The sequence below is a fragment of the Oncorhynchus gorbuscha genome, linkage group LG08 (assembly GCF_021184085.1).
Source record: "Oncorhynchus gorbuscha isolate QuinsamMale2020 ecotype Even-year linkage group LG08, OgorEven_v1.0, whole genome shotgun sequence".
Classification (NCBI taxonomy): Eukaryota; Metazoa; Chordata; class Actinopteri; order Salmoniformes; family Salmonidae; genus Oncorhynchus; species Oncorhynchus gorbuscha.
In genome coordinates this window covers 53,553,033-53,577,006 of record NC_060180.1, presented here as the reverse complement: position 1 = coordinate 53,577,006, position 23,974 = coordinate 53,553,033, and the positions used below count along the sequence as shown (strand labels likewise).

General features: G+C 41.2%; 1 protein-coding gene across 3 annotated transcripts in view; it reads right to left on the bottom strand.

Annotated features, from left to right (window-relative positions):
- ctnnd2b (catenin (cadherin-associated protein), delta 2b) overlaps positions 1-23,974 on the bottom strand; it is a 102,908-nt gene that overhangs the window by 59,969 nt on the left and 18,965 nt on the right. The window contains exons 1-2 of one of the 3 annotated variants that reach the window (XM_046359872.1): positions 19,738-19,918; positions 16,018-16,130 (exon numbers count right to left, since the gene is read on the bottom strand). In XM_046359872.1, coding sequence (XP_046215828.1) covers positions 16,018-16,130; positions 19,738-19,752 — 128 coding nt within the window. In that variant the 5' untranslated portion in view covers positions 19,753-19,918. Of the gene's footprint in view, positions 1-16,017; positions 16,131-19,737; positions 19,919-23,974 lie in introns of those variants that run through there. The other 2 variants (XM_046359870.1, XM_046359873.1) reach the window with 2 other exon arrangements.

The following is a 23,974-nucleotide window of genomic DNA, read 5'->3' as shown; positions in this document are numbered from 1 at the left end:
CCACACTGGGATCGATGGGAGATTATCTCTGATCTGGAGCACACAAACAAAAATCATAATAACTATGGATTCACTGGAAATGGGAGCTTGAGATGGGTATCGAGCTCTGCTGCTCCGTCCCTTAATCAATGTGAGAATATCAGAGCGATGGCCAACCCGGCGCTAGCTGCCTCAGAGCTCAGACGCCACTGTTATCACCAGGCTAAATGGTCATTCACCGGCCCTTTGGCCAAGTAGAAGCTGCTATATCATCCCATCGATTTCTCCTCTGCAGAGTGTGAGAGGATTCATATTGTGAGGCTGTCTCTGTTTACATTGGGGTGACGAATTGCCAGAGAACACAAATGCCATATGTTAATAGGGGCTCTGCATCGGCCGCGAGTGCTCATTCATCACCCGCACTTTATTGAACTATACACACACACACACAGAACCACACCGAAACAGGGCAGGGGAGGAAGAGAGGAGAGCGACAGTGTTTTGGGCTTGAGTGGCCTTTCACAGAGACACTCTGCTTGTCTGAAAGGATGGATGATAATAACCAGTACCTCCCATCTCACTCCTGTGTTTGCCACAATAGTTTCCCACAAATGTTGGTACTTCATGTTGGTTACCATGGCATACCTGCAGGCCTACATCTCAGTCTGCAAGCTTTAAAACTACTAGGCTATAGAGAGACATGACTCAACAGAAATAGAAACTGTAACAACCCACTTTCATCCCCGATATGTTGCATCTAACATTCTTTATTCCACAATCTTTCTAAGCTATGCGTGCAAACGGCAGGTTAAAGCCTACCTTTAAATAGCTAATTGAACTTTAGCTCAGAACTGTTTCTCATATTGATTTACTACTACACAATCAATCCAGTCTGGCTGGATAATTAACTATAAAAGAGAGCGTAATTGATAGTGTGATTAACTGGTGCTGCAGCTGCAGGTCACTGTCTATATTCTAACAGTTTCTCACAGTTAATCACACTACTTTTATGGAGATGTGCTGGATATTGAGAGAGAATCAAGGGCCCGGTTACATTCCCATGATGAGATCGTTAATATCAACCCTCTCTCATATAATTATGTTGGTGGTAATTAAGAAAATATACATACGGTAAATAAGCTATTATTATAGTATCAAAGTGTAGAGAAAAGTGTGTGTGTGTGTGTGAATTGGAATGTTAGTGCTGAGAGAAGCACTGTAAACTGAGGACAGGAAGAGGAAGGTTGAGTTCAGTGTTAGAGCAGTTAAAGATAGAATTGTAACGAACGGCTTGTAAATCCGGAGGTTATGCAGCGTGGCAGCAGTGCAGTCGAACAGTCTCCTGTTTCAACATCCCTGCTCTGTAGGCCCAGGTATTTGACTTTTATTTGAACAGGGAGTCACCATTGAGACAAAGGTCTCTTTTGCAAGGAAGCGCCAATGGAGCCCTGCTACTGCACTCCTCTACTCCAAATAGCCTGCTTTCTCTACAACTCCCTCCCGCCCCCTCATTGAATATACAGTACAGTGAAGGAACGTTGAACAACATTTCCCCAGTACAAACCCTCTCTCCCACAACATGCATGTGGAGGAACTCATTGCATTCACATCATGCATGGCATGAGAGCTCATCCGAAGCTTTCCTATTTTTTTCTGTGCAAATACTGTACAGATGAAAGCATCAATATTTCAATGTGCCTCGTGTGACATTTGGATACCGCAACTTACACTCCTCCAACGCAGATCTTGATCAATCATTCATTCAAATGGGTCTGAGGAAGGAGTACTATTCCCATTCCCAACCCCTGCTCCCTTATGATGTGTGAGAGGCTGTGACAGTGTAGAGAATATGCACGGAGCAATCCATTGTTCTCTACAGATGAATGTGAAAGGAGAATCCAGAGGAGACCAGAAGGGATCACGGCCTAAGCAGGCCAAACACTGCTAGGGTTCACAGTGGCAGGCCTACAGAGGACAGAGGAGGACGCCCTAATATGCAATAGAGGAGCTGCTCACTGACTAGAGAGATGGCAAATCTAGTAGAAAGTAGACCCCACTCTATTCTATAAAAAGGCATAGCGTCTGTCTGACGACCTTGTTAGACTGTAGGATAGAGTGGGAAGAGACTACTTTGTCATAGTAACATCTAATGGTGGCAGTGGGCATGGAGTTCAACATGATGTGATTAGATAGAAATAGCAGAGTAGCTAAACACCTATTGTGTTTAACTAAATTGTTAGGATATCTATTTCTGCAGGTTGGCCGCCCCTCTCATTTGAACAGAGTATGTTGCCAACAGTGAGAGTGAGACTAAAAGAGGGTTTTTAAGATACTTGAGAGAGGGGTATGGTTTTACCTCATCACTTACATCCTTCCCACTCAGTGTAGTATCCACTCAGTGGGCACTGCGCTGCACTGGTGGTGTCAGTGGTATGATGAGAGGGATTCCATGAGATGGTACAAATGAGTACATCCCAAAGGCAGTCATTTACTAAAAGAGCTGAGACACCCCCAGAATCCATTACAAGAGAGAGAGAGAGAGAGAGAGAGAGAGAGAGAGAGAGAGAGAGAGAGAGAGAGAGAGAGAGAGAGAGAGAGAGAGAGAGAGAGAGAGAGAGAGAGAGAGAGAGAGAAGAGAGAAAGAAGAGAGAGAAGAGAGAGAAGAGAAAGAAACAGAGAATGGCTTAGCCACAGTGAATAAAGCCAGAGATAGTGGATAGAAATCTGGTCATTTTATCTGGTCAATAAACACATTTGGAATCCAATTATAATGTGTTTCTTTTTTCCCCCTCATCTTGGATAATATATTTTATCAGGACTGGGCACAATGGGACTTTATCCCTAGTGTGCACTAGTGCATTGAAATAATAGATTGAAAAACACTAGAGTGAGAAGCTGGGGTCTGTGACTGTGAGAAGAGGTAAACAGCCCTGATGGAAATGAATTCCCCCTCATTTAAATCCCAGGAGAAACAGATCAACTGGGGGAAGTCTGCTGAGTCAAGGAAGTGGGAAGCTTCCTTATGGTGAAGGTTCGCCAGGCAGTTCCTTTGGGGAAGGAAGGAAAGAAGCCAGGCATGTCCTTGGATCGCCATGGTGACTCTTAATTACTTGTTACCTGCGCAGATAGAACACTCTTACTGCATCCCAAATAGCACCCTATTCCCTAAGTAATGCGCTACCTTTGACAGGGTAGTGCACTATATAAGGAACAATGTGCCATTTAGGATCCAAACAATCTCTCCGAATAGGTGCTCAATGTTGTATTTAAACACAATCTGGAACCAACAAAACAGTCTTTCCCACAGGCTTCGGATATAGGTAGTTTTCAATAAAACGTCAAAATACGTTCGATTTGACTGCTGGGGGGACAAGGAGACCCCCAACTCCGCTAAAACAATTGACAACTACGTGCCGTTTTCAAGGGGTTGCTAAATAAATGTTATAACTATTTTGTTTTAATATCATCACCGTTTGAGGTTAGTCAGAACTACACATTACCGATTATTCCACATTTAACTCATTATAGTTATACAGCAAGTAACCGCATGGTTTTCTTGATAAGTAAGCATCAACTGATCATGTCATTTCAAATACGTGAAGGTAGCCTATCCATTTGGCATGTGACTAGCTAAGCAAACAACATGATTTAGCTTACTTCATCAGAGATTAGGCTTTTGGAAAGAGCTTGACATCGGTAAATCCTCGTCCTGGTAAAGGTATCAGCCAGACTACTGTCATCACTATAGATGGCAAGAAAATCAAACAATATTTTTATATAGTCATCTAGTTTATCCCTTGAAAGTTTGCTTGTTAACTAGCCATATTGACGTGATCTGTTATGAACTAGCTAGACAATTTGAAGTGGTCCATCAACCAATGTAGCCTATATCATGTCTATCAGCAGCAATCGTAATTAAACACTCTTAAAAACAATGTTGAAAGGGTGATCATGTTAGCTAACTTCACTAAGTAGACCCACATTGGTTCGGGAATAACATACATTAGGACTAGCTACCACTATGTTTAGCCAAGTTGCTTGGAAAGTAAACCTTATCAGCTAACAGTACAACGGCAAATGTGCCCTTCTCCTGCTTGACAGGCAGAGCCCACAAAAGATGGAAAATGAACCTAAACCATTCATACTTGTCAGGTATAGTTCACTTTTATATCACTCAAATATCCAATTAATGGTGGCCAATAGTGAAAGATATCGTGAGGCTACCCTACCTATCTGAAATGACATGATCAACTGATGTTTCCGGATCATCAAAAGCATGCATTTACTTGCTGCAATAACTGTTGATAGAGCTAAATGTGCACAATTGATTTGCATGGAATAATCAAACATGTGTAGGTCTGACTCCACTTCAAGGTGACGATATTACAACTAAATGGTTGCAATGTATTTAACAATCCCTTGAAAACAGCAGTTGTCAATGGTTTTAGCGGTGCTGTGGGTCTCCTTGCCGAAGGAACTCCACTCGACCACGCCCACAAATGGGAGAAAACATTATTTCCCATATTGATCCCCAATGGAACGTCTTCATAATTTTTTTTTAATCATACAGAAATAACTAAACATGTCGAAAAGCTGCTGTGTTGTTCAATGTACATGTAGCCAGGTCAGAAATCCGTCCTACGGTTCTCAAACCTCCCATGGGCCTGGGAGAAAAGCCCTGTTGACTTCAGGCTATTCGTTGTGGGAAATGTGGGGATGCAGTGTCCAAGTCGGCTACACGTAGCTACGTGTGTGGGAAACATTTCATCACAGGTAAGACCTTCCGTTTGTAACTCCACTCACTACTTAGCTGTACGGTCTGTTTCTTCGTGTTTTTGGTCTTGGCTAGCTTAATGTTCTGGTCGGTAACTAGCTAGCACTCAAGTGGCTGCTAGCATCGTCATGAAAAGGGACATGAGGTAAGCCCTACAATTGTTTCTAAGTAGTAGTAGAACGCTAGGGAGCAGGCAATGTTGAAAAGTAATCTTTAGACATGTACTTTTCTTAAATGTCGTTTTGTAATTCACTAAAATAAGCAGACAACAAGAAAATTGTGTTTGAAAAAAGGTCACATTTTGCTGTGAGCCAATGGGGTAACCTAGGTAACCACAGGTTGTTTTCCGCACAGGGTCGTGACGTTCTATCTAATACCGACTGGGTCTATAATAGGTTTTATGAAGCTCATAGTCCAGGATTTACCATGTTGATGGTAACAACCTAGATGCTTCAGTAACCTCGACCATGGCTCAAAAACACGCAGGTCTCTCTTAGGCATTAGACGTTTTTGGATATAGCATGTTGGTGTGCAAAACCTAAGCTTCCTCTGTGGAAGTTTGACTATTTTCTTCTCCACACTCACTAAAATTGGATTTCTGCAATTGGTCTCCCTTAATTCGTTTGAATAAGTCACATTTCCCTTTGTTAGGGACCTATCTGGGTTCCTGCTGTTTGATTTCACTGTCAGGTTGAGGAGGTTTCTATTATCCGAATGTTAGCACTGTAACTGACACCTACTGTAACTGTCAGCACGCCCAGGTCCCTCTGGCCAATTCGTTTTGAGACCTGAGAACTCTGCCTATGTGTCTATATTACATACACCAGGCACCGCCATTTATAATTCTCAATCATTATGCTGATTAGAGGCCCTGTATAACAAATACTAGGAGGTCTGACCAAATTGTCTCTGGTGAACCTTTTTAAATTGGGGAAATTGAATTCATATCCTGCCAAATTGGACCCACTTTGTTATAATGGTCCAAAAAGAAATGAGACTGAATCCGACGAGAGGAGCCATGTTGGTTCTCACCATGAGATTAGCTCTGTTGCAGGCTCATCCTACTGAGTCACTACCCTTCCACTTGGCTGGCTCTGGGTGTGATAGAGACAGACCACTGGTACCCGGGCAGAGAGGAACAGTCTCTGGCAGACACACAGATAGAGGCTAAGCTGTGAAATGGTTTTGAACTGGAGCTCTTTGCTTCATTAAGAGATCTCTGCCATATTCGTTATCAGTTGTGATGAGCGCAGGCCAGGCTATATTATTGAGTGGCAGATATCCAGAGATATATTTAGGATGGCACAGTGAGAGAATCAGATCCAAGATGGCAGTGTCTCGACCACACTTTCAATTCTAATTCTGTGCACCCAAACAAACAAGAAAACATATCAAATTTGCAGTTTCAAATGTGAAATGGCTGTTTTCACATTCATTTAAATTTCACGTGTAACCATATTTTCACATGTATTAAATTTAGAGTTCACGTGAGGATTTTTTTTTTATCACCTCGTGAATTACAGTTTCACATGTGAAATGTGAGGTTTTACATTATTAATAACTTTCACGTGATAATCTCCCTTTCATGTGGAATTGTAAATTCATACGGGAAAAACAATAACCCAATCCAACACCTTCTCTTTCTGTCTTATGTTTGTCAGATCCAGCTGGCCTGTCAAACTGACTGTTCTAGTCTCAGGGTTAAGTGTAATGTTCCGCTGGAAGCTGGATCTAGAGTATTTCAGGCGGTAAGGTCAGGCTCAAGTCTACAGAGTTATGACAGATTTATTAAGCCAGAGCCTTGACCATCAGCTTGGAAGCTTTTATCACTGCTTAGGCACAACGGATTGGCCGGCGAATCATTGTGCCCTGTCTTCCTATACTGTACAGGGAAGGCAGTTAGTATGAGTCATTCAGTTGCCCAGACACCCTTAATAAGCTTAATATTCTTTACAATCAGACAGGGTCTGTCTGAGGCACTCCAGGGTACACAGCAGATGGGGGAGGGAAGAGGGGGAGCAAGGAGGGAGGTTTAAAAGGCTTATTACACCAGGCGTCCATTCCATTGCCTTCAAGTGCAAGAAGTCTTTAACCTTGTCACTTGTTTAGATCAATAAGGAAGACCTTACGGATGGTACCGGATGCTGTCATTTAGAATGCAGGTGACGGTTTTGTTAGGAGAATAAACAGAGTCAATGGATGGAGAGAGAGTAGGGAAGTTTGAGAGAGAGAAAGTGACAGAGAGATATTGAGGTAGTAGGGGGTGAGTAGCATCCATTGTCAAGTGCAAGAAGTCTTTAACCTTGTCACTTGTTTAGATCAATAAGGAAGACCTTACGGATGGTACCGGATGCTGTCATTTAGAATGCAGGTGACGGTTTTGTTAGGAGAATAAACAGAGTCAATGGATGGAGAGAGAGTAGGGAAGTTTGAGAGAGAGAAAGTGACAGAGAGATATTGAGGTAGTAGGGGGTGAGTAGCATCCATTGTCGAGACTATTCCCTTATAATGTAATGTGGAAATATGAGGATATGAAGTGAAATTTATCACAGTGTGATTGTTGACACAGTGCAGTCCTTTGATGTAATGTCATGTGAACGTTTTTTCTTCATGTTTGAATGAAAATATAATACAGTCCATTCACTTGAACTGTATTCACAATTCAAAGCCATTGCCTTTTGGATGCCCTTTAATAAAATCGAGCAATGTTTCATCAGAGCAGAAAGATGCCAGTACATTGTGAGCATGGCATTTAGAAGACCCATAATACAATTTCATTTGATGCTATTTAACAGGAGGAGGGACCTTCAAATGTCCTTACATATACTTTTAAATGTAAGACAATACAACAGCCCAGTATTTCATACAGGATTTTGAATATACCAATATACCAAGTGCACAATCAATCTGCAATCTGATGCAGAACAATAGATATATTGTGGCAATATAACTTGCCTTTTCTTACTGTTATGTAGATTCTGAAACTGCTGTTAAACATGCTGCATTTCATGATCTCAATCCCAGTTTAAAAAAAATGTCTATCAAACCGTGTCAGTTATCTAAATTCCAACATGATGACATTGAAAGCAACAAAGAGCACAATACCACACACGCACCATAATGTCTCCCACCCTTTCCTCCTTGGTATAGTCTCAAATGGCACGCTATTCCCTATAGTGCACTACCATAGGCCTCTGGTCCAAAGTAGTGCACTATAAAGTGAATATGGTGCCATTTGCATTTCATACTACAGTATTTGCTAAAGCCACAGGAGACTAGGAGAGACTAAGTTGGCAGCTTCCGCTTAATACGCCCTCGCTGTGCCCAACAAACAGCGTTTAGGAGGTAGACAAACCCACACCCTGGGAAGTGGCTCGCTCTGGCCTGAATGGAGCACAGAACCACCTGGGCTCTGCCTACAGGAGCCCCTGTTAGACTATTAGATAAGCAGGCTGCAGCCCTATCAACAAGGATTCAGACTGCCAAAACAATGACTACTTGAAGATCTGAAGATCAGAACAAATATAGCCACGGCAATAAACTAGACCAGACTTAGCCCCAGGGAACAGTCTAACCATGTCTAATTTCTGCTGAGGCAAATTACGGGGGAAAATAGGTGTGTGTGTGATAGAATGGCAGAGCTGTTTTTCAAAAAGTATCTCAGGAATTGTCTATTTTACTCATTGAAGTGGATGCGATGCAAAATATGTAGGACACATGATTAAATGTAGCACTCTAGGGCTGGGACCTCACAATATTATCACGATACTTAGGTGTCGATACGATATGTATTGAGATTTGATGTTCCAAGGATATTGCTCACTATTGGGGCATTGGTTAGAGCATTAGACTAGTAACCGAAAGGTTGCAAGATCAAATCCCTGAGCTGACAAGGTAAAAATAAATCTGTCGTTCTGCCCCTGAACAAGACAGTTAACCCACTGTTCCTAGGCTGTCATTGAAAATAAGAATTTATTCTTAATTGACTTGCCTAGTTAAATAAAGGTAAACAAACATTTTTAAAAAGTCAGCTGCAGAGAGGAGAGCATGCGAAAACAAGTTTTTCATCAGTCAAGGTGAAAAAAGTGCTGAAAACATGTTGGCTCACTATTTAAAAAGAAGATGGAGAACAAGCTATAGGATTAAAAAGACAGGAGGTTTGGCTCAAGTATAGCCGATAAGTGCTAGCTAACGCTACCTACAGTAGTATAATATATATATATATATACAGTGTATTCAGAAAGTATTCAGAGCGGTTTACTTTTTCCACATTTTGTCACGTTACAGCCTTATTCTAAAATGTATTAAATTGTTTTTTCCCCCCTCAATCTATACACAATACCCCATAATGACAAAGCAAAAGCAGGTTTTTAGAATATAATTTTAAAAATATATATATATAACATTTACATAAATATTCAGACCCTTTACTCAGTACTTTGTTGAATCACCTTTGAAAGCGATTACAGCCAAGAATCTTCTTGTGTATGACGCTACAAGCTTGGCACACCTGTATTTGGGGAGTTTCTCCCCTTCTTCTCTGCAAATCCTCTCAAGCTCTGTTAGGTTGGATGGGGAAGCGTCACTGTATAACTATTTTCAGGATTCTCCAGAGATGTTTGATCGGGTTTAAGTCCAGGCTCTGGCTGGGTGTCTTGTCCCAAAGTCACTCCTGCATTGTCTTGGATGTGTGCTTAGTCATTATCCTGTTGGAAAGTGAACATTCACCCCATTCTGAGGTCCTGAGCGCTCTGAAGCAGGTTTTCATTAAGTATCTCTCTGTACTTTGCTCTGTTCATCTTTCCCTCGATCCTGACTAGTCTCCGGGTCGCTGAAAAATCTCAACAGCACGATGTTGCCACCACCATGCTTCACCGTAGGGATGGTGCCAGGTTTCCTCCAGATGTGACGCTTGGCATTCAGTCCAAAGAGTTCAATCTTGGTTTCATCAGACCAGAGAATCTTATTTCTCATGGTCTGAGAGTCCTTTAGGGGCCTTTTGACAAACCCCAACCAGGCTTTCTCGTGCCTTTTACTGAGGAGTGGCTTCCGTCTGTCCACTCTACCATAAAGGCCTGATTGGTAGAGTGCTTCAGAGATAGTTGTCCATCTGGAATGTTCTCCCATCTCCACAGAGAAACCTTGAAGCTCTGCCAGAGTGACCCTCAGGTTCTTGGTCACCTCCCTTCTCCCCCGATTGCTCAGTTTGGCCGAGTGGCCAGCTCTAGGAAGAGTCTTGGTGGTTCCAAACTTCTTCCATTTAAGAATGATGGAGTCCACTCTGTTCTTGGGGAACTTCAATGCTGAAGAAATGTTTTGGTACCCTTCCACAGATCTGTGCCTTGACACAATCCTGTCTCGGAGCTCTACAGACAATTCCTTCGAGCTCATGGCTTGGATTTTGCCCTTGACATGCACTGTCAACTGTGGGACCTTATATAGACCGGTGTGTGCCTTTCCAAATCATGTCCAATCAATTGAATGTACCACAGGTGAACTCCAATCAAGTTGTAGAAACATGTCAAGGATTATCAATGGAAACAGGATGCACTTGAGCTCAATTTCGAGTCCCATAGCAAAAGGTCTGAATACTTATGTAAGTAAGGTATCTGTTTTTTTAATACATTTGCATACATTTCTAAAAACCTGTTCACTTTGTCATTATGGGGCATTGTGTGTAAATTGAGGACTTTTTCAAATTTAATCCATTTTAGAATAAGGCTGTAACAAAACGGGAAAGGATCTGAATACTTTCCGAATGCACTGTATATATTTTTACTAATTAATACTTAGAGTCAAATATAGATCTAATAACTGTATCGATGGTCCCCTCCCATCACTATAGCAATCACTACAGGCAATTGTTTCACTGTGCTTTCAGGTTCAGTGACAGAGTTCCTCTGGCATTTAGATTTTTTATCAATTACAAAAAAACTGGTGCAATGTCGGATTCATAAATGTTGAATAAGAAACCAATCATCAGATCACATGCATGATTGGTCGCTCACAGACACCACCTCAGGTCCTGTAAAACAGAAGACACAGATATTGACCAGTAGAATCCAATATTGGATTCTCTATTTGCTAACCCATATGGTCTGGTCTGGTGTGGTGTAGTCTTCTATGAGTAACTGATCAGTGGGATGAGATCTCCTGTCTGTCAGAGGAGAGAATGGCTCCTCCATTATTGGCCTAATCATCACCCCCACCCTGACCTTCACTTTGACATTCAGTTACCCCAGGGGCACCACACTCAGGTTCAGATAGCAGCAGAGGAGGAGCAGGGAATGTCCTTCAAGCTTCATACAACACTGAGTAAGCAAGAAAATACATTTCCATCCTATGCCTTTCACATCAAACCTTTCTGCCCTCAACTATCCATTTCAAAGACTTGAAAACAAACTGTCTTAAAATAAAGGTTGCACAATATATATTCCACAACTAACAACTTTGATTATATTCCATCTAAACAGTATGCAAAAGTTTATAAAATATGAACTTCTATTTTTTCAATTTGAATTACATTAATCAAAAACTCATACCAATATATTGCGGCTTTGATGTCAATAAAGCAACATTCTGCTGGTGGCTTTGGTGATGGAGGTGAATCGGGTAAGTAGGTAGTAAAATGCCCAAAATGTTTTGTCATGTTATGTTGCTAGTAGATGATAGCCAACTATCTAAGTTCACCGGGCCATGCAAAACAAACTGGCCAATCGGATCAAGCATGGTGTTTGGGGGTGAAATAAGCTAGCTAGCAAGCAAGATAGAAAAAAACTCCTGCAACCATGCACGTTTGCAGAACCCCACATATGCTCTCTCTAATTCTCTCTTTCTTTCTCTCTCTCGGAGGACCTGAGCCCAAGGACCGTGCCCCAGGACGACCTGACATGATGACTCCTTGCTGTCCCCAGTCTACCTGACTCTGCTGCTGCTCCAGTTTCAACTGTTCTGCCTTATTATTATTCGACCATGCTGGTCATTTATGAACATTTGAACATCTTGGCCATGTTCTGTTATAATCTCCACCCGGCACAACCAGAAGAGGACTGGCCACCCCACATAGCCTGGTTCCTCTCTAGGTTTCTTCCTAGGTTTTGGCCTTTCTAGGGAGTTTTTCCTAGCCACCGTGCTTCTACACCTGCATTGCTTGCTGTTTGGGGTTTTAGGCTGGGTTTCTGTACAGCACTTTGAGATATCAGCTGATGTACGAAGGGCTACATAAATAAATTTGATTTGATTTGCAGAAATGAATGGTCAAATACCAATAGGATTAATGTCATTGTTTATTTCAAGGTATGTCTTTGTTTTTGCTTAACTGCCTGATCTTTATTGGCCAATAACTTGCAGGATATCATGGTAGCCAATGTTTGTTAACCATACCTGGATTTACTGTTACTGCTGCTAGTAATGTTAGCACTCAGGTTAGCATGTGGCTAGCTATGGCTACCATCAGCCAACAACGCAGTTTTAGCTTGTTTGGTTATAGATGTTCAATGTCTACTACAATGGTAAAGGTTTATCATGATTTTGTTTAACAATACAAGAAATGCTGAACTGCTAATAAGTGATGTGTTTCAAGACTGCTAGTGGTTAGATACAGCGCATTTGAAAAGTATTCAGACCCTTTCTTATTCTAAAATGGACTAAATGCCCCCCCCCTCAATCTGCACACAATAGCCCATAATTACAAAGCAAAAACTGGTTTTCAGAAACGTTTGCAAATATTTTAAAAATAAAAAACTGAAATATAATGGTTGTGGGTGAACATGGAGTACAGGAGGGGACTAAGCACACACACCTGAGGGGCCCTCGTGTTGAGAATCAGCGTGGCAGATGTGTTGTTGCCTACCCTTACCCGTCCAGGATCCATTTGGAGAGGGAGGTGTTTATTCCCAGGGTGATGAGCTTTGTGGGCATTATGGTGTTGAACATTGAGCTGTAGTCAATGAACAGTATTCTCACATATGTGTTCCTTTTGTCCAGGTGGGAAAGGGCAGTGTGGAGTGCAATTGCAATTGAGTCATCTGTGGATCTGTTGGGGCGGTGTGCAAATTGGAATGGATCTAGGATTTCCAGGATGATGGTGTTGATGTGAGCCATGACCAGCCTTTCAAGGTACTTCCTGCTTTTGTTTTTTTTGCTTGTAAACTGGAATCAGGAGGACAGAACTATGATCAGATTTGCCTAATGGAGGTCGAGGGAGAGCTTTGAACGCCTCTCTGTGTGTGGAGTAAATAAAGGTGGTCAAGAGTAAAAAAAAAAAATATAGCTATATATATATATATATTTGATTTTTTCTTCCCTCTAGTTACACATGTAACATGCTGGTAGAAATTAGATCAAACTGATTTAAGTTTGCCTGCATTAAAGTCCCCGGCCACTAGGAGCACCACTTCTGGATGAGCAAGTTCTTGTTTGATTATGGTCTTATACAGCTCATTGAGTGCGATCTTAGTGCCAGTATCGGTTTGTGGTGGTAAATAGACAGCTACAAAAAATACAGATAAAAGCTTTCTTGGTAGACGGTGTGGTCTACAGCTTATAATGAGCTACTCTAACTCACAGGGGGTAATACCTTGAGACTTTCATAACATTAGACATCACGCACCAGCTGTTATTGATAATAATAATAATAATAATATATGCCATTTAGCAGACGCTTTTATCCAAAGTGACTTACAGTCATGTGTGCATACATTCTACGTATGAGTGGTCCCGGGGATCGAACCCACTACCCTGGCGTTACAAGCGCCATGCTCTACCAACTGAGCTACAGAAGGACCACATTGATAAGTAGATACACATCACCACCCTTCGTCTTACCAGAGGTAGCTGTTCTGTCTTGCCGATGCACGGAATACCCAGCCAACTGTATATTAGCCGTGTCATCATTCAACCACGAATCTGTGAAACATACGATATTACAGTTTTTAATGTCCCGTTGGTAGGATAGTCTCGAACTGAGCTCATCCAGTTTATTCTCCAGTGATTGTACGTTGGCCAATGGAACGGATGGTAGAGGCGGGTTACCCACACATGGACGAATTCTCAGAAGGCACCCGGATCTGCGCCCCCTGTATCTCCGTCTTTTTTTAATGCGAATCATGGGGATTTGGGCCTGGCCGGGAGTAACAGTATATCCTTGGTGTCAGACTCATTAAGAAAAAATCTTTGTTCAGTATGAGGTGGTAAATTGCTGTTCTGATATACAGAAGCTCTTTTCGGTCATAAGAGAAGGTAGCAGAAACATTGTGTACAAAATAAGTTACAAACAATGCGAAAAAACAAAATAGCACAATTGATTTGGAGTCAGCCATCCCTTCCGGTGCTATTCTAGTTCTTCTCTTGACGTCACTTTTCTGACATGACTTCGGTCAAATATAAAATATATACATTTCTCCCAAAATACAAATATGAAGTGATATGTCGTATTGGGACTTTTACTTGGAAGGATGAAACCAATCAGAATTTTTAACAGCAACTTAATTATGTAATGTTCCCTTTAAAAGTCTGAGAGGAGGATGAGCTGTCATGATGGAATCTTGACACGGGCCCTTTAAAAACTTCCCCCTTTCAAATGGGTCTTGTTTCAAGGTCAGTCAGTCAACTGTAATCAATGCCTGACTGGGAAACTAGGGGTTAAGGAATCTAATGTTTTTGGAAGTCTTGATTAAAGATTATCTGTGGGTAGGAGCTAGCCTATAATGGATTGACTGCGGGTGGAAAACAGTGATAAAGTGATGTGTCTGGACCAAGCATCATGGGAAATAAGGAAATAGGCCCACTGCACACTCAAGCAAAGACGCAAACACACTGGCTCCTCAGTAAATGGACACTACACACATTGAGACACTATTGGGACAAATTAGGGTCCTGTTTTGACAGAATACAATGTCATGTGCCTTACTCAACCCAAGTTGGTCAACTAACAATGTGAGTCCTGTGAATCTCACTGAGAAGTCTTCAGATCCAGCAACAGCAAGAAGTTTGGTGTAATAATACTGTGGATGAGAATCTGTTTCTTTGGCTCTGCAGGTGCATGATCCTCTTAGTTTGAGTTAACGGGTAAGGTAACATTTGCCACCCCAGACATTTGACCTGACGTATTAAGGGGGGAGTAGGCGAGTCATTAGCAACTCTCCCTCTATTTCTGAAACTATCCACCGCCATTGTCGCAACCCCTATTACCAGCCTGTTCGAAAGCTGCCGCAGTCATCCCCCTCTTCAAAGGGGGAGACACCCTGACATCACTATTACTAGTTTGGGGATAAGTGTTGCTATGGAAATGTTTGCTAAGAAGTGGTTCATTTAATGTTATGGCAGGGTTTTACCATAAACCGGAGCAGTTTAATCGTTTTTGATTGGGAATACTTTGGTATAATCTGCCTAAATGGTTCATAGTGACCCCACAAAGATGAGTCTCCACCAGAAAAATGTTGCACAATACGCACACAACACAATTGTTACTGAACATGCAATCAAGTTAGAGCATTCCATTGGTTGTCTGATTAGACAGACTTTCATAAATCCCACACAACATTTTCCGCTGCAGATTCTATTCAAAAGGATTCCACGGCGAGAGAGACAGAGTTTAGTGCTTAAGAGGTCAAATGGTTAATTGAAAATCAGAACGAGCTTCTAGCTCATTGTTTGTCTGTAAATTGAATTGAGAATTACAATAAAAGGATGACTAATTAGTTTGTGGATGAAATCCCTTCTGGGTTAAAGTATGTATACAAAAGAGACACAGAATATTCTGTTGTGTTGGCCCCTTGATGCCATACTAGGCTATTATTGCTATTATGTGCCAGACAGCCAGGCGTGTTTCTTAATGTGTCTGTTCTGTTTTGAGATTGGAAAGATGCGATATTGGGGGATGTAGGGGTAAAACAACATGAAATGTTTTTCTTTTCTACAATGTGAACAGCACTAAAACCACAAAACCTGGCTGTTAATTCTATATCTCCACCCAGGTTTTCAGCAACCTTGCTGACTGACCCTCATATTGTTCCAAGGACTGTCTGTCTCTGATGGAAAAGCTACAAAATAGTTTTTTCATCCCACTGAGCACACCTAATGAAAGAGACAGGTAGGGGGTCTGGGAGGTAGCACCACTCCACTGAACACACCTGATGAAAACAGGTAGGGGAGGGGTTGGGGAGGATGGGGAAACAGGATGGCATCACAGGAGTAAAAGAAAGCAGAGAGAGGAAGGGAGGGAGGGAAAGAGAGAGCATGTGGCGCCACTCTACTGAACACACCTGATGCTACTCATGCTGCCGGTCTCAGATCCTAGCTTGCATCGCTCCAGTTGGGTGGCGACAATCTGCCGTTCAGCTTCCAGCTCTCGAGTCAGCCGTTCAAATTGCAGCTCCTGTCGAAAAACATGAAAAAGTGATTGTCAGTAAGCATACCTGTATTGTGCTACATAAGATCTAGCTTACTGTATGTATTCATGCAATTATGCTGAAGATTGACAATTCAAATGTTTCGAAACATCCAGTGAGTATAAGTCTAAATCATATACAGTGGGGTCTGAAATTATTGACACCCTTGAGGAAGATGAGCTAAAATTACTGTATAGCATAAATAATTCAAATAATTAGCTATATTGTTTGTTTAAAAAATGATATTATTTTATATTAATACAATTGCTCAGAGAAAGAGATTTTGTTGAACAAGTAATGTACTTTTTTTCTCTAAAAGGTAGGGGTCAAAATAATAATTGCCACCTGTGTTTTCAATACCTTACCTTGTGAGGATAACAGCACTGAGCCTTTCTCTAAAATGTTTTATGAGATTGGAGAACACATTAGGAGGATCTTAGACCATTCCTCCATACAAAATCTTTGCAGATCCTTGATATTCTTTGTCTGCGCTTATAGACTGCCCTGTTCAATTCAAACTACAGGTTTTCAATGGGTTTTGAATCCAGAGACTGAGATGGCCATTGCAAAATATAGAATTTGTGGCCAATGAACCATTTCTTTGTGGATTTTGATGTGTGCATGGGGTTATTGTCTTGCTGTAAGATCCACTTACAACCGAGTTTCAGGCTCCAGGCAGAGGCAACCAGGTTTTTGGCTAAAATGTCCTGGTACTGGGTAAAGTTTGTGATGCCATTGACCTTAACAAGGGCCCCAGGACCAGTGGAAACAAAATAGCCCCATAACATTAGATTCACCACCATATTTTACAGAAGGTATGGAGTTATGTTCTGCTTATGCATTCTCATTTTGACGACAAACTCACCACCGACGTTTCATGCCATCTGACCAAAGCACCGGTTCCAATCCAAGTGTCAATGCCGTTTAGCAAACTCCAGACTTTCACATTTGCAAACACCACCTCAGTCTCCGGACTTGAAACCCATTGAAAACCTGTGGTTTGAATTGAACAGGGCAGTCCATAAGCGCAGACGAAGGATATCAAGGATCTGGAAAGATTATGTACGGAGGAATGATCTAAGATCGCTCCCAATGTGTTCCCAATCTCACAAAACATTTTAGAAAAAGGCTCAGTGCTGTTATCCTCACAAGGTGAGGTAGTGAAAACAGAGGTGTCAATCATTTTGACACTACCTTTTTTGGAGAAAAAAAAGTATTGCTTCTTAAACAACCACCTCTTTCTTTGAGCAATTATATTAAAATACTATACTTTCCCAGTTATTTGGAGCATAACTCAAATACTGAGCTATATTTTATCTAGTTTATTCAGTCATTTTTTCTCATCTTTATCAAGGCTGTCAATCATTTCAGACCCCACTTTACATTCACATTTGGAGATGAAAACAACACTCATAGAAAAAAGGTGCTCTCTAGAACCAAAAATGGTTAGTCAGCTGTCCCCATAGGAGGACCCTTTGAAGAACCCTTTTTTGGTTCCATGTAGAACCCTTTTCCTCTGACACCCATGCGGTGTCAGAGGAAAGCCCCCCAAAATTGTCAGACTCCAGTCACCCAAGTCATAGACTGTTTTCTCTGCTACCGCACGGCAAGCAGTACCGGAGCGCCAAGTCTAGGACCAAAAAGCTCCTTAACAGCTTCTACCCCCAAGCCATTAGACTGCTGAAAAATAATCAAATCGCCACCAGACTATTTACATTGACACACCCCCTCCATTTGTTTTGTACACTGCTGCTACTGACTAACCTGTACCCACGCACATTGACTCGGTACCGGTACTCCTTGTATATAGCCTTGTTGTTGCTATTTTATTGTGTACATTTTTGATTATATTTTACTTTAGTTTATTTGATAAATATTTCTTTAACTATTCTTGAACTGCACTGTTGGTTAAGGGCTTGTAAGTACGCATTTCACGGTAAGATCTACACTTGTTGTATTCAGCGCATGTGACAAAGTTTGATTTGATTTGAAAAGGGTTCTACCTGGAACAAAAAGGGTTCTCCAATTGGGACAGCCACAGAAACCTTATGGAACTTTTTTTCCCAAGAGTGTAATAATTTGTGTTGATGTCAATGGTAGATTAGGCAGACACTCTTATATAAAATGACTTCCAGTAGTGAGTTCAAACATTTTCATACTGGTCCCCCTTGGGAACCATACCCAAAACCCTACTGTTGCAAGCACCATGCTCTACCAACTGAGCCACACTGGACCATGAGCCACATGGGACCAAACTACAGTTGCCAAACAAAATCACACCACTGCTTATAACTATAAGAAATCTAAGATGTGTCAAATAAATAATATCAAGCTCAGGGCTCCAGCTATGCATTTGATTTGCTAACTTGTTAGCTAAGTGGCTAGATGTCAAGATCAAGCTTCTTGGTTACAGCAGAGACATTCAATCCCTTCCTGGATCAAGATCCCTATTGTCCCTTGTTTTGTGCGTAAAATAAATAATAATTGCGCCCTCTGTGTGCACTTCCGGTAATACCGTACACCCTGGTATGGTACAGAAACGGTATGACTGTATGGACATCTGGATACCTCCCAACCTTAAATCTGAGCAGCCAGTCTCATTTAGGGCGCTTTCACATATCCCCTTATGATCTGGATTCTGGAGCGTTTGGTACCCTGATCCGCGCTATAAAGCATGTGTGAAACGTAAATGAACCCTGGCTGAAATGAATCCTGGACCTGCGTGAGTAATGGGTCCAAGATCCAGGACCAGAGTACCAGTTTTTGTGACACGGCAGCGCAAGTCGCGTGGAACTCTTTTTGCCCATTGTAAACAAGCTAGCTCGCTAAAATCACGTAGAATGTGCGTCTTGCTTATCGCACCCTGAAATTAATATTTTCAGGTCTTGCGAAAGCAAAAACGTATTCTGTCAAATTCTCACAAAAGCTCCAGGAAACCGAACCACGGTACCGAATTTCATATGTGAAAACGCCCTTAGTCTCAGGCAACTCCAGTCAATACAAACTGTCCACTTTTTTTGTGACAATGCTGAAATGAGTCCAGTGCCCACAAGGTCAAACACTCTCCCTAGAGCAGTTTATTCGAAGTCTGCTACAAAATGTATCACCTGCTATTTTGGGCAAGAGACCAGAATATAAGGTCCACAGAAACATCCCATTGAACTGGATGAAGAAGGATCCATCCAACTCTTTTTAAACCGACTGAGCTGTAGCATCAAAGAGCTACAAGTGTCAGTAGACGTGCATTTTAATGTACTTCTCTTGGTATAATAGTTGCATTTACATAACTGTGTACATGCAAGCAACTGTAAACTGTTGCTATTGTCTGGCCTAGTTATCTTAACTTTATAAACAACTAAATTTGTGCTGATAAGATGCAGTAGGCAATATATTTGGATAGAAGTAACAAAAAGTTTAAATGAGCCAGCAAAGTTTAAGTCCTTTTTTTAGTTATATCTGGTAGCAAAATGACAGAAATCCATCAGTTCCAAGCAACAAAATCACTGACCTTACTATTCCCTCCAAATGTAGCATAACAACCAAACACCTGTTACTGCCAAAAGACTATTGGAATTTAAGTTAACAAAGCCATACCTTCACATGGACCATACTTCAGAGAAAGCACCAACCACACATAATATCCCACTTTTTTCTCCATCCTCAACATGTCTAGAACTTCTTCTGTCCTTATTGAGAACTCCATTAGAGAAAATGGCAAGCCCAGTAGTGACTGCCTTCAAGCAGTGAAGAATAGGAGTTCAGCCAGGCACAAAGGTCTCCATGGCAACAGAGAATTTAGAACCTCTTTGGCATTATTTATGCAACATTGCATCACAAAAGGACCCTCCCACCAGTCTGCCTGCCAAATCCTGCTGCTCTCCAATCACTCTTTTGACTGCTCCTCTCCTCAACACCATCTGTGCCCCCCGCTGAAAAAGCAGAGAGAGGGTAGCGGGCGGATGTGGGGAGGTGCAGGGTGAACGGAGGGAGGGGGGACAGAGTGGGGTGCTAATTGGAAAGCTCCAAAGACTCGCAGGATTGTGAATGTACATGGAAGTGTTGTGGGGTTGAGGCAGCAGAAATGTCTCCTCTCTTTCCTTTCCTCTGTCCCTCATTTCCTGTTCTCTCCTCTCTTCTGACCATAGCTCTGAGTTGTGCTCTCCAGGGAGAGACAGTGACTGTTCTGCCTCAATGCCACTCTTTGGGCTGGGCTTCCTTGCTTAGAAGGTAGTACACAATACATGTTATAGCCAGCCACGGTTTAAATATAGCTTGATAAAAAAGACAAGGATCTGCCATGGGAGAGAAGAGAGGGCCACAGAGTCTTGGGATGACAGTCACAATTTGCTTCCTGTTACTCACCACTTTAAACACTGTTTATTTCTAATCTGTATGAAAAATACATTTGGGTATATGATTGAGAAAAGTATTGAATGAAAGTACTTTTGTTCAAATGAAAACTGATAGAGCTCAAGGCAGTTGAGAGAGAATAGAGTGAATAACTTAGGTTTGCATATGAGAAGATTTTATCTCCTCCCAAACTAATTTCTTTATTTAAATAGTCATTGGGTCAGTAATACCAATTCTAAACCATGTTCAAAATTTGAATAGCCACACTTAAAGGGATAGTTCACCCAAATGACAAAATGACATATTGATTACCTTACCCTGTAAGCAGTCTATGGACAAGGTATTACAGAAATCCATGCTTTGGTTTAGCTTCCCTGTCACCGTATCCAATTGCTAATATTTTAGCATTTGTGGTAGGAATCCCATTCAAATCATGGGACCGATATTAGCATTTTTCCGCATCATGTCCAAATCATTCGAAAGTATCTAAAATTGAATGTGAAGCTCAACAAAGTCACTTATAGATTATTTGAACCTGATGCGCGAAACATTATGATATCAGTCCCATGACGAATGGGATTTGTGCCACAAATCTTAAAACATTAGCATTTGGAAACAGTGACAGGGAAACTAAACCGAAGCATGGATTGCTGTCATACCTTGTCCATAGACTGCTTACAGGGTAAGGAAACCAATATATAATTTTGTAATTTGGACTATCCCTTTAATCAGATACTGAAATAGAAAGTATTCTGGAACTTTAAGACATGGCTAAATTGGTTAGCAGGACATTTCCGTATAATTGTTATTTTAAATGTAACCTTAATTTAACTAGGCAAGTCAGTTAAGAACAAATTCTTAGTTACATACTGTGGAACAGTGTAGAATAGTAAGATTTTCAAATGTGTGTGTGGTAGAACTGAAGAAATACCCTCTAAATACTATCATTAACTAATTTAAATGGGCAGACTGTTCAATTAAAACCTTGCCTGATAATTGCATTACAAGAAAATCAAGTATACTTCCAGCCCATTACCAAGGACAAGAGGGAGAAGGAGAGTGAGATGTATGCCCAATAGCTTGCAAACAGTACACCCCTGAAAACACCATTAAACCTATTAGTTGGTAGAATAAATGACTAGGGGACAGAAGATGGGAATTGTGCAGCTTCAGGAAACTGTGTGGTCCTCAAGTATAATTGCCTAATTGTGCCCTGTGGTACCAAGACTGACATTTTAACTTTTTCAGAGGAGACAATTTGATTACCAAATGTCATCCTGGGTATGCCTCAAGTTATTTTCTATTTTTTCTTATCCCATTTCTAAAAAGCCAGAGGTTAACTTAAGGAGTACACAAGACCAAGGAACACCCTGTAACAGAATAAGCCGAGTTCAGGATTGGTTGGCTGGAGAAGATTCTGGAAGTTCATCTATTCAAAACACCTACTGTAGGCCTACACAAACTCACACTCGTATGAAGCTAGGGTGTCCTACCAAACAATATTTAACAAACTCAAAATATGAAATATAGTGAAACAAGGTACCCTATTAAAGGATCATTTTTGAGGCAGGAATTATGAACTAGGAACCTATAGGCTCTAAAATCCTTGGCTTAAATACTACTGTTGAGACAACATTTCACTACTGCTGTATACCCACTCCTCAGCTGAGTAATGCAGTGCTGGCTTTCAGATTTCAGATCTGTCTAATGCTTCATTCTGATTTGCTAGAGCAACTGTACACCTCCACGCCACTCAAACTGCCCTTCTACCTCTGTCATGGTTGTCTGACTTACTCATTCAAGCCAGGTGCAGAACCAAGACATTCACACAGGTTACATTTTCACCATTCATCCCCCTCGAGTCAACTGACAAAAAAATACTCTCTTAAACACTTTGCAGTCTGAAACAAAGGAAATGGAAATATGTGAGCACTCCATATCCCTGTCTTATTCCCCAAAACACTCAAACTGAATACATTTTTGTTCCGTTTTAAAATCCCTTCTTATAATACAGTACTATGAAATGATAAACCCTGTACACACAGTATCTGACATTAAAATTGGTTGAGTTAAGTCCCTGCATGACTGATTAGCTAGCCATATGTCAGCCCACTAACAATAACGACCCAGTCATCCATGAACCTCATATAGATCTTTACTATCTGAGCTCAACATTCACTCACAGCCAAGTCATGAGTCTCCATATTGAACCTTTGGTTCAAGATGACTGGTATATGTTAAAAGAGCAGTACTGTAATAGCCTGAATGCAACATCTCAAAGTCAAATTGGGTTATTATAACTGCTTTTATTTATAAGCTGTGGCCTAGTTGATGGCAATTCAGTCTCTATAACTTTATTTGAGAACGTCCTATTCATTATAATAGTCTCCTTTCCGCTAAGCCCAAAGCAGCCCACATTCTAGAATGTTACAAATTAGAGTGACTGTTTCACAAGACTTAATCATTTCCATTCATTATTTCATGACCAAAGGCTGCTGAAATGACTTCACTGCATTTGTTTAAACATCCATTAAGTCTTAAGAGGTGACCACGATTAAGAGAGCAGATTAGCATTCTCTCTCTTTCCCCAATTCAAATAACGTCTGAATATTCTAGCTAAATGCATTCCTCATATTGCTGTACAAATGATTGCCAGATGTTTGATATTCCAGCACTCTGAATAAGATGACACCGATTTGCATTCTCGTCTTGCCCTCACGTATAGGCTACTATACATCTAATGGCTTTGGCTGGTTTCATTTGCTGTCACTGTGGCCTGCTGCTGACCATTGTGAGAGGACAAAATGAGGCATCACACGTTGGCTTGTACATCACTACCTCAAACCATGGTCACTAGCAGATCCAAATGAGGCCCAATCATAAGCAAGCATGGTGGAACGTTAATCTAAATATCATTGGGGACCAAAAAACAATGTCACACCATACAGTACTAGAACCATCCCCAGGCTACAGGTTAAAGTCAGACCACCCCTCCAAAAAAGTAAAGTCAACCCAATGTCCTTAAACCCAACACACTCCCCAAGCCCCCTTACTTTAAAAAAAAGCCAACTGACCCTATTACTGAAAAATGTAGTGGTACCTGTACTGGTAAATCCATTGTAGGGCTAAATACACAGAATGTATCATCACACTTCACACATTAAACCTTTTGCTGACTGATGCTGTTTGCCATCTAGTGGTGGGGTCATAACGTATTATGGTCAATAGTTTAACACTGCCTTTCACTATTACACAATTGGAGGTACAGTATATTGTAAGATAAACAAACATATTGTTGCTGTCTGATGAAAACCTAATCTCCAAAACAGAACATTTTCAGGAATTGGGAGAAAAAATGCATATTTTCCTGTAGTCAAATGACCAAATCGTCCTCTATTGGCCTCTTGGGTGGAATGTTATTAACATTTTCATCATTTACATAATTCATAAAAAATGTTGGGGGGCCTGTCAAATGGTTTTG